Source organism: Gadus morhua, chromosome 6, assembly GCF_902167405.1.
Source record: "Gadus morhua chromosome 6, gadMor3.0, whole genome shotgun sequence".
NCBI lineage: Eukaryota > Metazoa > Chordata > Actinopteri > Gadiformes > Gadidae > Gadus > Gadus morhua.
The window spans coordinates 27,010,552-27,033,007 of record NC_044053.1 but is presented as its reverse complement, the minus strand read 5'-3'; the positions used below and the strand labels follow the sequence as shown (position 1 = coordinate 27,033,007).

The window sequence follows — 22,456 nt, the reverse complement described above, 5'->3', positions numbered from 1 at the left end:
GCTGTGTACCTCCAGACGTTGTATGATGTCCTTCAGCGGGAGGGCGGTCTCAGAGCCACCGATGAATGTGGTGGTGGGCAGACGGAACACCTTGTCCAGGTCAGACTCATTCAGACCATAGAAACCTACATATCCCATAATGCATCGGAAGGGAGGGAGGGAGGGGGATGGAAAAGACATTGAAAATGCAGAGAATGCAAGCGGGAGCACAAACAACGCAAACACACACATACACTTACACACATACACACACAGACACACACACACACACCAGTTGTAGCAATCATGATGGAAGTCGTTATTGGGGATCATGAACAGTAATAGCTATAATAGACATCATTGTGGTGATATGATAGTCATAATTGCCATTGTTATTCTATGTATGCAGAATAGCAATGTGCAACTGCAGTGGGCCCTCCACGGTCCATCAGTGCAGGGACCCTGTGACCTGGTTTATATTCACCTGAACCTTGGGCTTGGTTCTTCCGTTAGTGAGCGGATGGAAGAGGCCATGCCGAGTTAGAACACCACTGGGATTATGAGGGATTAAAGATAATCTGATTATCTGATTTAAAGAAAACTCCAAACTGATCAGGAGATTAGTGGAGGAGAAAGAGAGGGGAGAGAAGAGCAGGGCAAAGGCACAAGAGAAGGCCGCCACTGACTCAGGCAATGCTAGCCACCCAGGGAGTACCGGCAGACCAAAACTCCGATTAGCAGCTAGCAGGAGCGCGCGCTTGCGTGCGTGCGTGCGTGCGCGTGTGTGTGTGCATATGTCAGGGGGGGGGGGGGGGGGGGGGGGGGGGGGGGGGGGGGGGGGGGGTTTGACTGAAGGAATCAGTATAAGAGCTGGTGCGTTCTGAACCGGAACCCGGACCACCGCGACACCAAATAATACATGTCCGATTACATCAAGCGGGAGATGGTAAAAACTGATCCTGGCAAGCCAATCAAATGACAGAGACGCTCATCTGCCGACAACAGACTACAAAAAGCCAAGTGTCTCTCGTTCTTTCACCTTTTTTTTTTTTTTTTTTTTAAGACCAAGGCTGCGGCCAACAGATGGAATGCAACATGTACAGCCAACAGAACAGAATGTTCCACGAGACTAAAAACACCATTATATTAGAGATACAAGGTCACCCCATCTTAACATAAACTCAAGTGTTATCTACTGGGATGCTCCCCCCCCACACACACACACACACACACACACACACACACACACACACACGCACACCTTCTGTATTCACCTTTAAACAGACAGTAGCAAACACATGACTATCAATGGCAAATATTGCTGTACAGGTTTAAGTTCCTCTCTTGCTAAGCTGCAGGGAAAGGTCCGGTCGGGTGGAAGGACATCGCTCGAGGATGGATCCAGATAAGACAGAAATGGAGAGTCTCCACAAACTACTACTGAAACCCTTCCACCACATCTGTGTTGTGACAACATCTCTCAGCAGCAGCAACCAGAGTAAACTGCTGATTAACTCCGACAACATGTTGGAACCCGTCTCCCACCCATAGTGCTCCGGGGCTCCTGGGAGCAGCAGCTGTGGGCTATCGCCAGTGAAAGCCGATTCCCTTGTGCCCCACGTTTTGTGAGCACTTGTTTGTTTGCATACCTCCTACCTCCACCGTTAGAAATCCCCGCTTGTCCTTGAACACAGCCAGGTCTGGGTGAGGGAAGACCAGCAGGGTGAGTGGGCAGCATTGAGGAAAAGACCAGGAAACTATTAGTGACCTACCACCAGCCGGCCATCTCAGGAGAGCACACCACAAGTACACAGTCGGCGTCGTTGCAGAGGCCACGCCGGCAGCAATTTTTTAAGCCACAGCTTAGCACACACCAGCCCTGGTTGCCACTTGCCGCCGCCCCCCCCCCCCCCCCCCCCCCCCCCCCCCCCCCCCCACACACACACACACCACACACAGCCTGCTCAGGTACTAGAGACCCAAGAGGGAGGGGGTCCTGGTGTTGTTCAACACTATCGGGATGTCGAATGATGCCGGTTATCACTGCAGAAGCCATTCAACCCAACAGAAGGAGTTCTGAGGGGGATTCAGCACAGGTGACCTTCATGTCCGGAACATTGTCGTCATGTTTGGCACGTGAGAAAACTCCCGGGGTGTAGCAGCATTAAATAGCACCCGCTTCCCCCACACACTGTGCTTTTTCCGCGGCACATTTTACAATTCACCCATCGACAAGCTTTTAATGAGGCAACCCCCCCCCCCCCCCCACCAAACAAGAGAGGACGGGATTTCTAGCACAAGGCTGCTGTACCTTGGAACAATTAACAGCATATACAGGGGGAGTTGTTTTACAGGTACGTGATCGTTCCAGACAGAACTGGTCTCTCGTAAGGCAGAATGAAATAAGGGCGTTTATTACGCCCCCGGGCCTCAAAGGGGGGCATGCTCACGTATGGATTTGGGCTTATCGTTGCACATATGAACTGCAGGTCACCGGTGTGAAATGCTGATGGATGCAGTAAAACAGGTGTGCTCACCAAGCGGCACAAGCGAGGACTAGGTCCTAGAGGGTCTGGCTGAAGGGGCCAACATCTACCGCTACGTGTCCACGCTACCATGACGCGTTAAATTGCTGAACATCGTATTAACGCTCTGTTCAGGTCAAGTCACTCTGGTTGTGATACGTTAGCATTGTGCACACTTGTTTTAAAAGACTGAGCATCTGCAGTTCCTTCATGCTGCCATTATCTGCGTGTGTCACGAGAGGGCCAGAGATGGGATGGGGAGTTGGTGGGTCCTTGAGCCGAGCCCAGGGCCTTATTTGGGAACCTGTGGTCAAAGTGTCCTACTTAAAGCTAGGTAAGGCAATTTGTTTTAGGAGCGTTTTTGATCATGTTTGTTGAAATTGTCTATCATTAAAACGTCACTCTTCCCGTGTACTCACTGCGCATGACTGGAGTCTTATACATACCTATTGCTGAAGCTAGTCATGTGTTTTGGGGGAGTGGTTTTGGAGGGAATATGTTTTGGTTTGGATACTTTATAAATCCAGCTTATTCTGCCTGGCTTCTCCAAATTGCCTACCCTAGCTTCAAACTTGTTTCTATAAGCAAGCAAGAAGCAATGCCAACTGGTTGCTATGGCAATGTGCTCAACTGGGCATGGACTGGAACTGCTGGGAAAGCTTGACAAAGCCTTTCGCCTCTTCTGTATCCTTCTGTGACGCTTCGTTGTATTGCACGTTCCGTGATTGTTGTCGATTCCAAAGACACATTCCCTAGGTTTCTATGAAATGGAATAAGGCGCCGCCCCAACTTGCAAACTTAATGGCCGATACATTGATACGAAAAGAGTTGCGTTTTGTCTGGTTTATTAGCATACAGATTTCCCAACGTAGCAGAATAAAAAAAGGCCATAACGGCAAAAAGCAACCAAAGCGGGGGCTTTCACACCTGAACAATTTGGTCCATTGTATCCTAAATTGCCTCAGACACATGCTTTGTTTAACATCGTTTTGACTTATATCCCACATAGCTTCATGTGCAGCTTGTTGACACAATGACAACCGACTCAAAGCAAAGGAAATCAACAACAAAGATGCAATAGTAGTACTTCTTTCTTAAGGGGAAACTTCACCCATTTCCATTAAGCTTTGTTTAGTTGGAAACCCACTCATATTTTTGAATGGTCGTGCATCATTCCCTTATTTTCTGGAGAGATCCGTATCGATCTCCAACACTTCCTGTTTAAGATGACGCAATATGACGATTTTTGCGTAGAAGTAAATAGGAAGTGTAAGAGGGGAGGATTCTCGTAAGACTACAAGCACTGGACCCACTGACGCTACAGACCTATTATGGCGCGTTTCCACTGCAGGGTGCGGAACGGATCGGATCGCAAAGGTGCGGGTCGGGTCGCGTTTCCACCGCCAAAAGTGGGCGTGACCCAGACTTTGCCGTACCCGTTTCGGCCCCGTTCTCGGGACTCCTCCGTTGGGGTACAGAAAACGAGATGAGACGCCTGAAAGGGTCCCGGGAAATTCTAGCTACACCCCCCCTCCGTTCATTGGTCGACAGAATCGTCACTTCTGGGCGACGCGGGGATAAAAACGAACAAACAGTAGCCTCGAGGTATTATTCTTTACAATTAACATGTTGCGTAAAACGCTTGCTTCGGCGAACAAGGAGGTGGAGACGTTCGTCTGCATTCTTGGGGAGGAAGACGTTGTTTACGATGTTTTACGTAGCTGCCGCGGCGATCGACATCCGGCCTACCACAAAGGGTACTGTCGGCAGTGGAAACGCGACCTCGGAACTGAGCTGGGCTATACCACCACCTCCCTGCCGCACCTTTGCGATCCGATCCGTTCCGCACCCTGCAGTGGAAACGCGGCATTAGAGCAGTGCCAGTGGGTGGGACTTCAACAGCAGAAACTAACATTCACAGCGTCTGAAGCTAAGCTAACAGAGGCTGTTGATAAAACTGAAGTACAATGGCGGAAGGTACTGTATCTTCACTAGAAATGTTGTGTGAAATGATTTTCAAGCAGTCTTGCGGTATCAGCTTGGTAGATGGAACAGCGAGGTGTCCGATAGGCGGAGATCTAGATCAGCGGGAGTGGCCAGCGAAGCTGTGCATGGTGGTAGTTGTTGTCTTCAATCCACAAGCCAAAAAGTCACTTTCTGCCTTCTCTCGGTCAAGATGGCACCAAATTAGAATTTTATTTTATTATTCGACTACATATAGGACCCAATTTCAATACATTTTCATGCCTCCACCGGTGAAATGCTCCTTTAAACACATTCCTCACTCCGTCATGGCTCTGTCGGCCTGCCGACCTTGAAACAACATGTAGCAGAGTAGCTCGAAACAAACTGGTGGAGAAGGTTTTGACACATTGTCTTCACATTGGTATTCAGTGAGATCCATTCTCACTGAATTTTTGGCCAGAAATCCCTTTGGCAGTCTACGCCAGAGATCACCAATGCCGAACAATAAATGAAACATAAATTGAACAACGCAGGACTCTACTAGAGTCAGGTGTGAAAGCTCCCCAACTAGGATCTGATAAACTGAATATAATAGGAAGTCAGTGAGGACCTTGCAACAGCGCAGTAGAACATAACAACCGGTGTATCAAGGTGCACTGTTGAGCAGAACTAGGCTAGATATTCCTGTTCATGCTCAAGTTTATCCTTTAGTCATACCCATCAAAGTCATGCATCAATCTAATGCACAAAGCGTTGCATGAATATTCCTTTTAGTTCCGCTTGCTGTTTGTAAAGTGTGGTTTCTTATTCCAAGTGTGGGAAAGTATGTCGCTAAAGTTGGAAAGGATGTTTTTACTTGCTTAAATGGAACAGTCCTACACTGCCATATTCCCCCAAAGTGTTTCCATCAAAGAAGCTTCATAGCGACAGTGCTTCAGTGCAATTAAAAGATGTTGACCAACGATCTAATCAAACCCAATGCAGAAAACTCGAGGCCAGACCCCAAACACAGCCACAATAATAAATCAGCTGAAAAAAAAGCCAAGACAAGTTTTGATAATTCTCTGGAAGCTATGGTGATCTAGTTTTTGGCCAAACAGTAGTTTGCCACCAAAAGGTGTTAAAATGCTTGATTCATGTCAAGCATTCATCAGATACTATCTGAGCTGACAAGAGGCTCATCTGATATTTGTTGGTTTGACATTGAACTTGTCTATGGGACAGTTCATTAGTCTACTAGATGTATTCTTCTGACATGACATGAACACAGCCTTAGGTCAAGACTAAGATGGATGACCAAGGGAAAGTCTACAATAGATAGCTGCTGCAAACGGACTCAAGCATCTTCTATAGGGGACAGACAAGACCTGGCTCAAATAAAAAGCTGAAATCATCTCATATATAAATATATACCCCCTCAAATAAATTAATATTTCTCTTTTTTCCATTCCTTACATTTCCATGTTTTATCGGTCAAGCCTTAATCTACATATCTTTACAGTCGGGTGGCCAGCATGAAAGGCTGGCACAGGGTTAAAGACATGATGATCCTGGGTTAATCTGTCCGACCTCCAGTACTTCAACAGTCAAGAGACTTTCCCAACTGGGCTACTCAATGTTTCATGAAAATGAGAATTAAGTCATGTGATCACACTGATAGGACGTTTTGGCAATTCAAGCTGTCCAATCAATGGTATTGTTATATATGAGCTTGGTGTAAACGCTCTCTCGTTACATGAGATGACTTCAGGTCATTATGGGGCCCGGCCAGGAGGTGTGCTGAGCTAAAGGCGTTGACCGCTCACCCAGCTTGTCCGACGAAGTGATAATGTCAGTAGGAACATGCGAGTCCAGATCAGCGTCCATGATGCCCAGAGGGTCCAACTGGGCCACATGGTGCCCTCGGATCTGCAGGAAGTGACAACAGCACAGACGCACCCGGGGACAGGAAGTGTGGATGGGGAGGCAGAGTGAAAGAACAAGAGGAAGAGTCCGATAACCAGAGAGGAGGAAAAAGAAGAAAGAAGGAGGGAGGGGAGAAAGAAGAGAGGGAGGGAGGGGAGATAGTGGTTGGGGGAGGTGTGAGAGGTTTAGAAGGTTAAAGAAAAGGCAAACGCAGGAGGGAGGGGGGGGAAGCGGGTGAATATAAACACGCAAGTGGACCACACGGAAAAAAGATAAGAAACCCAGGAACAGGAGGGAGAGATGGAGGAACACAACAGGGGAGAAAGAGAGGACAAGAGAGGGTGGGAGGGAGAAGCAGTATTAACACGGGGTCATGGGAGGGCTCTCACCCACGTCCATGATCTCTGAACAGGCGGGGACATCCTCAAAATTCACAGAGTTGATTCCTAATGGATCCAGGTGGGCATTATGGTGACCCATCACCTGGGTGATTGTTAATATTCAGTCAATAATCATGAATCAATAATAGGAACTATACAAAATACATACATACCGAGGAACCCGTCAAAGCACAATAATAATAATACATATAAGAGTTATAATCATTAGTGTAATTCTAATTACGGCTTACCAGAACATATTATGTAACATAAAATATAACATGTGATTTAACAAGTATATAACTACGCAGTCTGCTACACAATATAATAGCGTACAATTTTGTCACGTTTTATATTAACCGTTAATAATCCAATAATAACCAATATATGAAGAGCTCTTTTCCAAAACGCTATAAATTCATTTGAATAGTTTTCAGGAAAATGACATTTTCTACCTAGACCCATATATTTTTTTAATATTCAATTGATCCTATTAAAATGGTTTGTTGGCCCAGTCTGAACATGTTGAACAATGATTTTTAAATCAAACAACAATATTGTTTATTATAAATGAAAAGTATTTTTTTTTTTTTTCCAGAACGGTATAAATCCATAGATATAATTTTTTTTTAAAACTGTAAATTAGGGATGCGCGATATATCGGCAGTGATATCGTTATCGGCCGATGTTAGTCATTTTTTAACATATCGGCATCGGCCCGATAAGTAAAACTGGTCCGATATTAACAGCCGATATTTATTTCTGTCTAGTTGCCGTTGTGTGTGTTTTTTTCCCATGCGCAGCTTGTTTGGTCAAGTGACATTGTCAGTGACGCAGCCAGAGACGCACTGAGAGGCAGTACAGCAGTGTTTGTCACCTTAACTGAAAAGAATCAATGTCGGCGGTTTGGATGTTTTTTACGGTCTCAAATGAAGGTACTCGAATTGCAATATGCAGTACTTGCAAAGCCGAAGTAATGCGCGGAGGATGCAGTGTCAAATTATTATATACATTATCGTAGCGAAATACAGTTTCTGTTGTGTTTTATTTGGCGTTCCGTAATCCCATTGAAACGGAAACCGGAACCGGAACCGGATATGTCTATATTTGGTTGTAGTCTTTTCGCTCGGTTCTCCGGATCAACAGTAGGGCTAGAACCGAGTGAAAAGACTACAACCAACCTCCCTTGATATATTTGATTTAACCTATTTCACAGATTTGAGTTGAAATTGACTTAAACTTGAAACACTTTTTGTAATTTATTAGACAAGTGTCTGGTTACCATTAATATTGGCAAATTTGATTTAAGTTGTAAAACCTTGTCAAGATATTTTGATTTGTGATCGTTATTGTGATTTATGATCCAAACTTTTTCATAGATGCAAGTTGTAAAAGTAGCCTAAAACTAACACTGTTATTAACTTGTGTTTGTTATGGATGCCCTGTAACTTGTTGAAGAAACAATGTATTTCGAAGTTTTGGTAAATAAAGAAAGAAATAACTTTTTCATATTCACAGTGCTTACATGTTCTTCAGTATACAAAATCATCATAGAAACTTGTTTTTATACCAATATCGATATCGGTAAATATCGGTTATCGGCCGTAACAGCAATTTTAATATCGGAATCGGTCAAAATTTTCATATCTGTGCATCCCTACTGTAAATCCATTGATGGTTTATGTTTTTAATTTTTTGAGAGAGAGAGAACATGCAACCTATGATATCAGGGACTCATCTCATACTATAAATGAATTTATGAATAGCCTATAAATCAAATAAATGCAAATGCATGAAATAAACACCTCCACACTTGTGGAGGTGTGCTTCCCTTAGTCTGACAAGGTGAACCATTTCGGCCTCACACGCTACGTGGTCCTGAGTGTAGGCTACAAACACCATTAACTATTTAAAAGTCCATAAAACGCCAACATATTATTTATTTTGCTGACTGCTCATTTTTTTATCCCGACAAAAGCCTCGTAAGGAACGTTCCTCTGCGTCCGTCTAATAGATCGCACCATCATTCAATGTCTTCGTTTAATGCGTCTGCATCACCTTCTCACCCATGATGGTCAGCAGCTAGTGGATATTACTGTCTCTCCAGTTAGAACTCCTAGTGTTGATATCGCTGCGTTGTATCTGTTGTAGAGACAGCGCAGCAACACCTCTACTCAAGGCCCCCCCCCCCGGAACCGCGGAGCGCAGGGGCCGGGAGAATAAATAGGGATTGCTAGCTCAAGCAGGCAATTAACATCAGGCAGTGTAAACGCACGCACCATACCGGGAAAGATGCGTGCATAAGACGGGCATATTTGGCAGTGTAAACGATTTCGGCCTCACACGCGATGTGGACCCGCTTACCTGGAGGGTCCACCCGACCTCCACACTCTGGGCCACTCTCTGCTCCCCCTAGTCCGACAACGTGAACCATTTCGGCCTCACACGCGACTTGCTCCATCTGCCCGCAACGTTGTCCCGCAGCCTCACAGTCTGTGAGGTGGACATATCTCATTTTGGCAGAAAATTGGTTTGGCGCTTGTCGCGGTTTGGAAAAAAATCGGCATCTTGCGGTACATTTTAAACAAGGAAATATAGCGATTTGGCATTAAACGTTGATGGAACAGTGAATAGGTTCAGTGTACAGCAAAATTGAATGACAAACTCTTTTTTATATTTATTTGGCCTTTATCGTGTTTTGTAAAAGAGCTCCTCATATATAAACCATACTTTCGACCATTAAATAACATAACTTCATGCCAGCACTGTTCTGAGCACGACCCTACTACCTGACCAATAACCAATGATAGTCAATCGATAGGGATGCCCTTATTCAAACGGACACCATTTGTTTAACTGTAAATTGGGGGTCGACCTCAAAAATGGTGCCCAAAAATAACCCATGACAGATGAAAATAAAATGCGTTACCTGTCGACCGCTTCAAGTGAAGATCAGCTGACACTGGATCTTGCTACCAGTATGTGAGTTACTAGTATATTACTGGTTGTGTAGAGCAGAGACCATACATAACATTACAGTGGTTTTAACAGGGCTATGTTTTGAATGTATTGTGAGGGAGAGAGGAGGATCACGTCATCATTAGGTATATAAGTCCAATCATTTGGATCATTACTGAATTTAATGTTTGCCATGGAGAGTAGCTTGAAAGAACGTTTTTGAAAACCAGCCTACATAACCAAGCAATTACGGTGTATTATACGCTCTGAAGTCCCCTTGTTTGTGTGTGCGTGCATGCGTGCGTTTGTGTGTGTTTGTGTGTGTGTGTACGTATGTGTACCTGGTAGGCCCTGATGAGGGACTGCACCGCCAGATGGTCCTCCACTAGTTTCTCCACGTTGGGCTGGGCCCCCACCATGGGGGAGCCCTGGTGCAGGGCCGCCCCCGCTGCCGCCGTCAGCCCCAGGGGGCTCTGGTAGGCCACGCCCGGGGGGGCCCCAGCGTTGGCGTTCCGGAAGAACACGTCCCACGACTGGCCCAGACCAAACACAGAGCAGACAGAGGAACACATTAGGTCAACGAATGACTCAGACCAAACACACACACACTCCAATATTATAGTAGTACTGCATCATACACATGTCGGGCAGATGACGCGACGCTTGATTTCTTTGTAATGAGGCATAAATGTTAATTTAAATACATTTCCCCATTAAACCATCAAATGGCAGTGTAACATACAACATTATTTTACTTTAAAATTATGATTTTGAATGCAAAATTAGTTTTGTGTTGCTTATGTTTGAAGGTGAACATGAAAAATGTCCTGTGGTGTGACAGTAACATTGGTGATTCAGCAAATGTAAATATTAGTTAAATAAAGCAGAGGTATTTGGAGCAACTTATAAATGCCTTGGCATTGTTTTGTATGTATTTACTTGATTAACTTCATTTTCAACTTCATCTTCAAGTACAAAAATAATATTTACAGTCAATTTAGTTTTGAAACACAAATGCTGTCCTGCGGTGTGACATAGGATATTCGATTTTTTGACTGGCAGTTACTTGGACAGCCATAGGGGTATTTTAGTCAAGCCCCCCACCAGGATATCCCCCAGAAGTTGTGATGCGCTAAGAAGTTCAAAGGTGAGTGATAATCTCTTATCAATTTGATCAATTTCATAGTTTCTGTCAGAACATGAACGTGTCCATTTTTGAAATTCCTGTGGTGTGACTGTTTTAGTTTGAGAAAAAATATAAATATATTTAAAAATGAATCATATTTAGGTTTAAAACAATGAACTTATTCAGTTACTGTAATGCCCAAGGTCAGTCTTGTGTAGCAATGACTCAAAATGGCTCCAAAGGTGAAAGAGTCCTGCGGTGTGACAGCCCTGGTGTGACATAATTAAGTCAGATGACAAGCTAGATTCTCGTGTTATTTTTGAAATATTAAACATAAATCCATCTCTGCCTCTATGTATATTAAACACATATTATACATATATAAAACATAAATAAAATTTAAATTAAATATATCTGTCTCTTTTTATCTATCTATATATAAATCTGTTTGAATGTGACATCATTGTTGTATGTGGTATGTTAACAGTCACTGATCATTGATCACAGGGATTTTTGTCAGTTTTTAGGCATGAGCAAAGAAAGGACGAAGAGGTGCCGAGAAAGGTTAGCGCAGGATGAAGCCAAATATGAGGAGATCCTTAGGGAGAGTAGATGAAAGTAAATACTATTATAATAGGGAAATTAAGTTGGTTAAACCTTCTCTAAGACAAACACTTGTACAAAAAAAAATGTAAAAGCTGTCTCTGTTCCATCAACAGATATCAAAAAAAGCTGAAGGAAAAATCCAACCACGAAACATAACCAGCCTCCCAAAACATAAGAGAGCAAAGCTTTGTGAGGAATGGAAGAATACAAAGACAAGGAACAGGAAGAAGAAGGTGGATCTGGCAGCCATTTTGGACATTACTCCCCCATCACCCGAAGAACATGATGAGTCCTTTAGTCCAGTTCATCTTTCTCCTTCTCGTGGTTCTCTTTCCCCAATTCCAAGTCCCTCCAAAAAGGTTTATCAATCCAAGTTGACAAAAAATGAAGAGGTTTGAAAGAGAAAATAAGGAGCTAAAAGCAATGCTCGATGGCATGAAAAAAGCCAATAGTAAGATGAGGGTTCAAAAGTATTGCTGGAATAAAGCTAAGAAAGCACGTCAACCAACCATCAGACCTTCGCCGAAAAGAGCTGCGACACAAAAAAAACAGCAAGTCACCAACTTTCTTTCCAGGGATGAAAACAGCAGGCTCTTGGCAGGGAAATTGATACTCTAGGCCAGAAAAATAACAAAATGCAGCGGCGGGTTTTAACCAAAACCTTGAGTGAGCTACACTCCGAATACAACCAAACATCTAGCGTCACACAGCAAATGTCTTACCGGCAGTTTGCTCGCTACAGGCCCAAGCACATAGCAGAGGCCAGGCCAACAGATAGAAATACCTGTGCATGCTACCAGTATGAAAGCATGCGCCTGCTGATTGACTCTTTGGTTTTTAAAGGCATGATTTCAACCAAAAGTCTGTCCAATCTTCCATTACTTGTAACTAAATCATTTCTACCTCCTATTTTAAATATTGGCTGATTGACAGTTTGTCATTATGGTCTGATCATTTGTTCTATAAGTGATAGCTCCAGAATGTCCAATTTCTCTTGTTGTTGTTACAAAATATAATAGATTTCACTATAAATGTTCACAGAGTGTCTCATTTCGTCCTGTGGTGTGACGGCTTGTCCTGTGCTGTGACATAACTTCAAACACTATAACTTTTGCTATGTTAACTAGCTTTAATAATTATGTTCATTTGAAAACATTGCATAATATAACTATCAAAAGAAAAAAAGCAACAGTTTCAAATATTTTTTCTCATTTTACACAATATTTCCACGGGAGCGAGTGATTAAAGATGGCACAAGTAAGGAATAGAATCCAAAAACAGCTGTGAAAAAATACCTATGCAGAATTGTAATGATCATTTCTTAAGAATACTTCTTAGACATAAAACATACCTGATTTATATTTGAAATCAATAATATTTAACTATTTGAATTTTATAGTAACGTTATGTCACACCGCAGGACATATTTTGTCTGGAGCTGTGAGAAAAGCTTCATAAATTACATAATGAGAAAAAAAATCTGCTAACCTCTAGCATTTTCAAAAACGACAGTATTTGAACATCACAAATTCATACAATTCTCAAGAACTTTAGAACTTTGTTTTAAAAAATGCTGTTTCACCCTAATTTGTCATCTACCCCTTAATCAAAGAAAGATTGAACCATTGATGTCATTGGTCAAGGATTTGCAATCTCCACAGTACAGTTAGGAAGTACACACATATTAGGAAGTACTCCTTTACATTAGAAAATAGAGTGTAATGCATACCCTTTGAAATGGATAAACCAATCAGGTTTATGTTTTTTTAAAGCATCTCCTCTATTTACCCAGATTCCATTTCAACAGAGAAGAACAGGCCATAGTTTTACGTTGCTCTCAACGCTCGCCATATGACCCCAAGGACAAGAGTATACAAATCGGACAGACCCTCACCAATGTTTTATTTTCACTTCGATCACGACCAACAGCTATGTGGTAAAAGTCAGATTTGACCGAAATGCAAGCTGCTCATTGTAAGATTGTCGTTCCTCCTCATAATAACAAGCTAATTTGATAAGGCGCTCCATTAAATAAAGCCTGAATCCATTGCCAATTTCCAGTTTTCCACTTCAATGAGGCCAAACCACCATTCCCAATATTTAAAATGTTGAATCATGCTTATCACAACTTCAACAGATTGATGTCCCTCAAAGACTTCTGATACTACTATACATATATAAAAAGGGGGAAAGGAACTCAGCAACTCAAATAACATTTCAAGATGACCCAATGATGCTCTGTGGCTCTCCACTGTCCTGCCAAAAACATAACGTAGAAGTATTACCAAAACTGCTTCCATCTCAGAAGATGATTCAAAGCAGAGAGACCCTTCCATGCGTTTCTCATCAAGCCTAGATAATTACAATGCATAATTTCCCTTTCCTGTAGGACTATGATGAAAGCTACTACTAAAGTCCAAACTTGGAGATTTGACCATAAACCCAACACTCTCCTAGTCTTCCCATCAACAGCTGGTCAGAATTACACCCATCATTATTTCAATACACTCCCTTCTCGGCCCTTTCGGTCTTCAGGAAATGGTGTTTTGTTCATTCCAAACAGTGTTCTCTCCTCCAGCGTCCTATTTATGAACCATCGCCCTGTATATGACCATGTAATCCAGGCTGATGATCAATTCAAATTCAACCTCAAAAATACTTCCTCCGTCCAGTAGGGCGGAACGATTTATCGTTTTCTGATCGAAATCGCGATTTCAGACAACGCGATCTCGGTATCGCCAAAGCCACGTTTTTTTTCGGTTTTACTGTGCGTTCACCCGTCAACGTAGAGACGCAAATCGGGCGAATTAATATAATTGTATATATACCTGGTATACATATAATATATATCACGGCCAAAAGCTGTGTGACTGTACGTCCACACCAGAAGCGACCAAAGCGTCAAAGACGCTTTGGTCGCTCATAAAGTTTCGCTGCGAATATTTCTGTTCGCTTTGGTCGCTCATGACGTACAATTCAATTTTGCAGACGCATTTAAAGGAGCCATATGCTTTTAGTACAGACAGCCATATCAAAGAGTAAACTCCCATACACTTTGGCCATATTGCAGACGGTTTTGCGTGTTGGATAAAGTGCTTCAACAGCAAGTAGGACAGTGATTCCCCTCCAATATATATATATATATATTAAAGAAACTCCGAAAATGTAATTACAACCGAGAACAAAAAAACGTTGCGTGCTGTAGTAGGCTAGTTACAATGATGTTTCAATGATCTGCAAATCATGATCTGCACTCATTCGTCAAACAAATTGACATTGGCGCACATGGCTAATTTGCATAGGAGGACAGGACTGGTTGGCTCCGCAAGACAAATAATGGAACATATTTATCTATCTATCTAGGCCTATCTGTCTATTTATCCATCTATCAACATGTGTAGTTTTAATGTGATGCATTGTGTATGTCCATTCAGACTTGACTCCCTTGTTCTGTGTGGTCCGAATCACCTAAATGAATTCCTGATGATTTGTGTCGTTTGGTATTAATAAAGACTTGACTAGGCTATCTATCTAGACTATTTAATTTAAAATGATTCACCTCAGGCTCCGTGAATAATGGGGAATGGAGGGATAAAAGACAAGAGATATCCCTTGTCATTTCGATTAGTTTGTGTATGTGACGATTTCAAAAACGTGTTTTGTTTAAAGCATGACTACAGGCGATTGGTTGGTTAGATTGGTGGTATGGAGAGCAAATGAGGCCTAAAAAAAAAAAAAGTTGGGTTCCTGTTGGTTGTCAGTTGAGGTCATGGGTAGGTAGGGAATTTTTTTTATTTTTTTATTTTATTTTTTCCAGCGGCAGCGAATGATAGGTAGGTTGTTTTCATTTAAAAACGAGAAAATTCGCTCATCCTTGTACAGAATGAAGAGGTGCTGCACCAAAACGTAATTATAGTTTGCATCAAAAATTATTATTATTATTATTTTTTTATAAAGCTCATAAAATAATTTGGGTCGCACATAAATTGACAGGGTCAGTCGGAAACCGGAACCAAACAAATCATTTTTTTAGGCCTGAAAATGATTCCCACTTAAGAACGTTCTAGATCGCAAATATCTTCTATAAATACTCCCGCTTATCATCACTTTGTATCAAAATCACTATGGATGTTGCACTCATTAACTATTGAACACAAAACAGAAAACACAGCTGTCATTATCACTGTCAATGACAGCGATATATCGTTTCACTTCTTATGACAAATGTACTTATGCAAGTCGCTTTGGATAAAAGCGTCTGCTAAATGGTCATTTGTCAGCTGTCTATCCTCTATTAAACTGCATTGAAGTGACACGTTTGTTCCGTGCATTATTCATTTGCATTATTATTGCATTATGCGTGCATTATTCCTTTGCACAACGTATTATTCCTTTGCACGTTTCTATTTTCGATATTTGAAAACGATATCGTCCCATTCAGAGCAAGGGAGATTAGTATGATAGGATCTCGGTTACATATGTATCGCGCCTATTTTACAATAATCTCAAACGTTTCATTAACTCACATACAGACCAACCAACCACGCGTGACACCTCCGCCCAGGCCAGAGCCTTTTTGTTGCGATCTCTGAAATGAAAAAGGCTCGGATCGTTCAACACCGGGTGCCCAGTTACAGCCGCGATTCATTTTTCCATCGACATTTTGTAGTCAGTAGGAACCAAAACAGTAGGTATAGAAACCAAAGTGCCGGTGTTCGGTGTTCCCTGGGATCCACACAAGCGAAGAGCGTAATCATTACGATTGGCTATCAGTGTCTGGCCGCTGAAACGCGTCATAGTAATTTGCATAAAGTTCAACAGTTTTCAACTTTTTTTGGACGCTCTGGTCGCTCAACTTTGGCCGCTGGTAGCGTTGGTCGCTTTGGTCGCTCTTGCCCATAGAAAGTGAATGACTTCCAGCGATTTGGTAGTTAATTCGCTTCTGGTGTGGACGTACAGTGAGCCTCCGGATGGCCGTAGGGCTGGGAGCTCTCTTCGAGGGGTTTGTTTACCGGCGTTGTTATGGTTACCGGTCTTGTGTGTTCCAACGATTTATTAGGAATCTAATAAATGGCTGTCTACTGTTCGTTCACACCAAACACGACGGGGCGACAGGATCCCATACAAAGTGAACGTATGGACGCGTAGCAGGCGAATTTTTCACGAGAGAAAACCGGCGACAAGTTTTGATTTGTTGCGCCACACTTTCGCCGTGCACAGGCGAGCGCGTTCACGTTTCGCCTGATGACAGCCAATCAGCGTTCAACAGCGTGGCCACTGAGTCACATGTGTAACGTAACAGCCAATCAGCGTGCAACCGTCAAACTCAGTGCAGTTCAGTCCGGGGTGAACTGCAGCATGGAGGAGAAAGTGAATGTTGCCGTTTACGACTCCCGGAGCTCTATAATATAATAGTATTTAATATGTTTGTATAGATAATATCACGGCCAAAAGCTCTGTGTGCCTCCGGATGGCCGTAGCGCGGGGAGCTCTCATAGGGATTGGGCTTCTCTGGGTTTGTTTACCGGCGTTGCTATGTTTCCGGTCTTGTGTGTTCCAACGGTTTATTAGGTAGGCCTATCTAATAAATCTCTGTCTATTCAATACTTCATTCACTGCCTCTTCCGTGGTCATTACAGTATTATGAATAGACTGCGTTGGGTTCTCCAACGTCTCTCCCTTTGTTGTTATACTCTAATGCACGAATTAACTAAAAGCCATCTTTGACTGTCTTAGAAAAAAGTACTTAGAAAAAGTACTTTTCTAAGTTAGGACAGTCAAAGATGGCTCATTTAGTTCTTAAGTTGTAACAACTGCAGTTGGTCAAGGACTTTAGTTTACATGCATGTTTCTTAATAAATACATTTGAAATCAATTCTTTTTTTCATCTTTTTTTTCAGTTTTCATTCTTACATTAGAGTAATGGCATGTAATGTTTTAATGGTATGATGTCATGTTTGTAAATATTACTGTACATTGTGAATATTGCACTGAAGCTTGATTTGAAGAAAATCGTGAAGGAAATCGAAATCGCAATATCTGCCAGAAAAATCGCAATTCCATCTTTTCCTGAAATCGTTCAGCCTCTACCGTCCAGCCTAAAGGGGGCCGCTAGACTTCAAGGTTTACTTAATCAAAACCAAAGATTAGCCTTCAGACATGACTGCTTTATTAGGATCTTACTCAGCAGTTCCGTGTTACATTTTGTTGTGCTTTCAATTTGCTGTGGGGGCAGAGGAGGATATGTGGAGAAATCAGTTTTCGCCAAAATAATAAAATCAACATTGATGCATTAAGTGTCAAGTTAAGTGTGTTTAGGAATTTATCCTTCATTATAAGTCGAAGTGAAAATCATACAGACCATGTCTTTCTTAATTGAATGCATAGCATTGCAAATGCAAAGGTTCGAGCAGGACAAAATGCAAGATGTATGTAAATTATTCCTTCAGGGTTTGATTGGTGACCATTAATGAGAACTGAGAGAATGTTAGGGGACTATATTATTTGAATAAAAGCAAGTAAACTCTATTTTTTGGTAAATCAACTGTTCAATACTAGGAGACGCAAGACGAAGAAAAGACAAAAACAATTGCATTGTGTTGTTTTTTACTATGACCTAGAGATTACCCTGTTTAAACCAAAGGGAATGTACTACAGACCTTTTCCTAGCCGGGCAGAGGCCAACACGTGAGTCACTGGATGAGGAATGCTGTGAATCACTCCCAGCCCCATCGGCAGCTCTGAACCTGTTTGTGGCCAGTTGGTTTACAAGTTGGGTACACTCACAAGTCAGGCTCTAAACACTCCTCAACTAAGGACTGAGTTAAAATAGAATCGGCCTTCGAGGTCTTTAGGATTGCCCTTGATATCGGGGTGGCGACAGGTAGAAGTCATGTGGGCTTGCCGACACTGACACAAAACACGTCTTTCATGTCCTGGGAATCAAATATTTAAACTAAGTCACTTGACGGCCATTCAAAAAACGACGTTGCGTTTAGAAATACCCAGAAGATTGGTAGGCGGCGAGGTCTCATTATTGAGTTTACTCTCCTCTCCATTGTCACTCTATCACTTCTACCAGCAGAGGTAACAGCCAAGCGTTAAGTACACTTGCATTCAGTAAATTAACAATGATCAATATACAAAAGAAACATGTCACCCACCATACCATACACTATACCATGGGTTAATCATAACCGGGAAAGAGGGGCGATGCGCCTCCTTGTTTCAACCCAGCGCCTCCTTGTCGAAAATTTTAAATTACTTAAAATCTCCCGGAACGGAGAGCGAGCGAGCAAGACCACGCACAGGAGACAGACGTGCTCCTAACCGCGTTCGCATCTGTGTAGCGAGCGCGCAGCACAACAGAGAGGGATCTAGAAACTGTGCATGAGGCAGTTTGCACGTGAGCCTCAGGCGCCTCCTGATTGGCCTGGATCGGTAAGTCAACCAATCAGTTTACAGTGTAGGCGGGCTTTTATCTCTTCTCCCGAACCAAATTTATCAGTTCAGTGAATCTGAGAGTGTCTGAGAAGAAAGAAAATATAGCGTTTGGTGACTTAGTTTACAGTGTTTTTAAAATGTCGTGCCGCGGGGGGAAGAAAAGCAAGGATTGTCTGGGGCAGAAGAAGATCACGTCGTTTTACTGTCAGGAACCTAAGAGAGATGGCGGAAGCGAGATCGGCCAATTCAACTTTGACCAAGCAGTGGAGCGTTGGGGGGGGCTGAGGAATAGAAAAATACTAATTTAAATAATAAAGAAAGTGTTCTTCCAGCAGGTTCCCGAAGTACGTGTTTTTTTTTCTATATACATTACTGTATGTAATGTTCTGCATCTATGGTAACTTAGCCATTTTGAGTAATTTGGCCTTACTATACGAGTCAACATACTGGTCCTTCACAAGCCTCAGAATGATCCATTTCTACCTCAAATTTTCAAAAGCTCCCCACCGCGGAAGGGGGGGTTCCCCCCCCTTCCCCCCCGCTTGGTCGCTTTGCTCCCTCGCCATTGATGTTTTCCCCCTTGTGAATTTTTGCTAGAAAAAACCCTGCTATACCCATGTCAAAAATGTGTGGAGGCATCATCTGAATTTGTATTAAGAAGTGCATACGTTCAAAAGGCTGCATTAATAATGCAGAATTTGGTTTGTATTGATTTGCAAAGCGCTGACATTACTCTGGACACATTCTCAAACATGAAGAAAAACAAAACTCATGTAGGCTGCATGGAAACTGTCTTTAGTATCCTGGCGTTCCTTGGAGCTCTCATGATTAAGAGTTACTCAGACAGAGGGGCCTCACCGCCCCCACCCATTGCTTAAGTTGTATTATTTTAGTATTATTGTTAAAGCAAGTTTCTTGGAACATTTTTGACATTATTTCTCATAATTTTGTACAATTGTATTATTGGCACCTCCATACATTCTTTAAATGCACATCTAATTAAATGAGCTAAATGATAGGTGTTGAAAGGTTGATGGTTCTTTTAATCCCTTTTGACAACTATAGTAGCGGATTTCCTATTGCACTAGTAGTAGTGATTATCGTAGTTATTGTACAACCCTAACCTGAACTTGCAGGTAATTTACCAAGTTAATTACAATGGAAAAAAACATACCGGTAACTGTAATAATGTAAAAAAAAAATATTATTATTGAATAGAAAGATTAAAGCTGGCGGCATATGGGCGCCATTTTCCGGTTGGATAGGATCCAACAACTAGCATGTCTAATTATAGCAAGGTCAGCTGTCAATGGCCTTTCTGTTCTTTACGACACACGCACACACACACACACACACACACACACACACACACGCACACACGCACACACGCACACACCAATTTAATGACAGCTTTAGAGACACTGGTGATCATTCACTCCTGTGAACTCATGCACTGCCTTACTATCCTTGGATGGGAGGAGGATCCATCTCTACAGTCCATAATCACATCAGGGGGCAGGACAGCAGTCCGCCACGCCACCCCGCACTCCCTTACCTTGTGCACACTCTTGGGGTCCTCCATCCAGGCGAAGTACATCTCCTCCACGTAGTTTGAGCTCGTCCCGTTGAGGAACGGCTCCGAGGCCACCGGCGCCGTGTAGCACCTGATTGGCTGAAACGTCCGTGTGCCACCGGTAGTGGCGGCGGCAGCCATGTTTGTGCGCGGCTGGCCAGCCGTCTGGGCCGCCGCCTGAGAGGCGGTGAGCGGCCGTAGCCGCGCCGCGCAAGTCCTTAAACGGTGCATCAAGCAGTCCTGAAGCTCACAGCACCGAACACACACAGCCCTGGGGCTCAGCCAGGAACCAGTCCACTACAGGGCCTCAGCAGGAAGCACGAGGGACGCTCCCACAGGAAGGGCTGTTCAGATCGTACGTCCACACTCGACCCGGCACGGTGTCCTTCCGTCCACTGGGAGGAAGGAGAACAGAAGGTGGGTGAAGAGGAGGAAGACATTCTGAGTGTAAAACAAGTGACTAAAATAGAAGGTGGAAGAATTCGGAACAACAGATGGGGCAACGTTGAGTCAGTAGATATTAGGGTATGTGTAGGGTACGGTCAACTATTAACAGACTACATGGACGAGAAGAGCAACGTATGCAACCTTATGCTGCATTAGGATTTGTCTGATTCTGAACTAAAAGAGGTTGCCTACCTTTACTTAATTTGCATATGTCAAAAAAGTCCCAAGGGTAATTGAAAAACTTAAGAAGCACCGGTTGATTGGATGATTAATTGACAATTCTGTTCTCAACAACAGCACTCGTGGTAACAACACATTTTAACACAAATTAAATAAATAGTGCAGGAAAAAAAACACATTTTGTCTGGCTATTATCCCAGACAGCCTTTTTCTCGATAGATTCTCCTGTGTTTTGACCTTGTTGAATCTCTGAGCAGAACATTCTCAGAGCCCTGGCGGCCAGAGACCCGCCCACTGACGATTATCGACCACCTCATTGGCTGGCTAACAAAACCCCGCCCGGACCACGACTATCTTCCATAGAGCCAGAGAACTGTCATTCATTTTGTCCTTAACCGAAACATGGATACTGTAAAATGTTTCCTCGACTGTCAAAACAACGCATTTACACATTCGTTACAAAAGTTTGGTCAAAGCTGATGGAGCAATGCACATCTCAACACGTTGTCTAATCCGTTGCACTGTCGATTAGAGGTCAACCCTTCACGTTGTGTTATGTAATGTCTCCGCTAAAGCGCTTAGTTATGACTTTCCTGTAGGTGCCGTTAGCCAGTGCAGCTAGCCACTACGTGCTTGCAGGGTAGCGTTAAGATATTAGTTATTATTATTATTATTATTATTAGAATCGCATAGGCCTACGTGAATCTGAAAAAAACCGGCACGTTTGATTAAAGCCCACTCGAGTCGGTATAAAACATAGGTACACCGATAACCCACACACCGCTGGCTAGGACGACATTGGCTAGCTAGCCACGGCTCGCCATGACCCAACAGGCAACGGTCCCTTTCCAGTAGGTTCTGCTTTAAGATCCAACGTAGGAACGCTATCCAAATAAAGCAAGACACACACTCACCCTGTCAGTTAGCAGACGCGTTAGAATCTTAAACCACCGCAACTTGTTTATTGACCAGCAGCAAGCCCCGTGTCATCCGGTACCCTCGGCTCTCTGCCCTCTGCTACTTCTCCCGGTAAAATGACAGCAGGCCGTGATCCGTACAGCAGCAGCACCCGATACCGGAACGAGGTCTACACGGAAACGACCGAGCGGCGCGATGACGTCATCCGATACCGGAACGAGGTTCACACGGAAACGACCGAGCGACGCGATGACGTCACCGCGCCAAGGTGCAGATGATAATAATAATAGAGTCAATTTATATAGCGCTTTTCTTACACTCAAAGCGCTTTACATAGGGGCACAAAAATAGATCAACAAGAAAAAAGTTTGAGTTGATGGGGCTAGGGATAATGAGTGATAGTGATCTAGGGGTAGGCAGAGGAGAAGAGATGAGTCTTGAGGCGGGACTG

The 22,456-nt window shown here is 43.1% G+C and overlaps 1 protein-coding gene across 3 annotated transcripts in view; it reads right to left on the bottom strand.

Annotated features, from left to right (window-relative positions):
- ogdha (oxoglutarate dehydrogenase a) overlaps positions 1-22,225 on the bottom strand; it is a 36,381-nt gene extending 14,156 nt beyond the window's left edge. Inside the window, exons 1-6 of one of the 3 annotated variants that reach the window (XM_030358119.1) lie at positions 22,002-22,225; positions 20,443-20,855; positions 10,054-10,245; positions 6,275-6,377; positions 1,629-1,679; positions 10-125 (exon numbers count right to left, since the gene is read on the bottom strand). In XM_030358119.1, the coding sequence (XP_030213979.1) occupies positions 10-125; positions 1,629-1,679; positions 6,275-6,377; positions 10,054-10,245; positions 20,443-20,691 (711 nt within the window). In that variant the 5' untranslated portion in view covers positions 20,692-20,855; positions 22,002-22,225. Of the gene's footprint in view, positions 1-9; positions 126-1,628; positions 1,680-6,274; positions 6,378-6,763; positions 6,858-10,053; positions 10,246-20,442; positions 20,856-22,001 lie in introns of all 3 variants that reach the window. The other 2 variants (XM_030358122.1, XM_030358121.1) reach the window with 2 other exon arrangements.
- Positions 22,226-22,456: the final 231 nt, after the last annotated feature.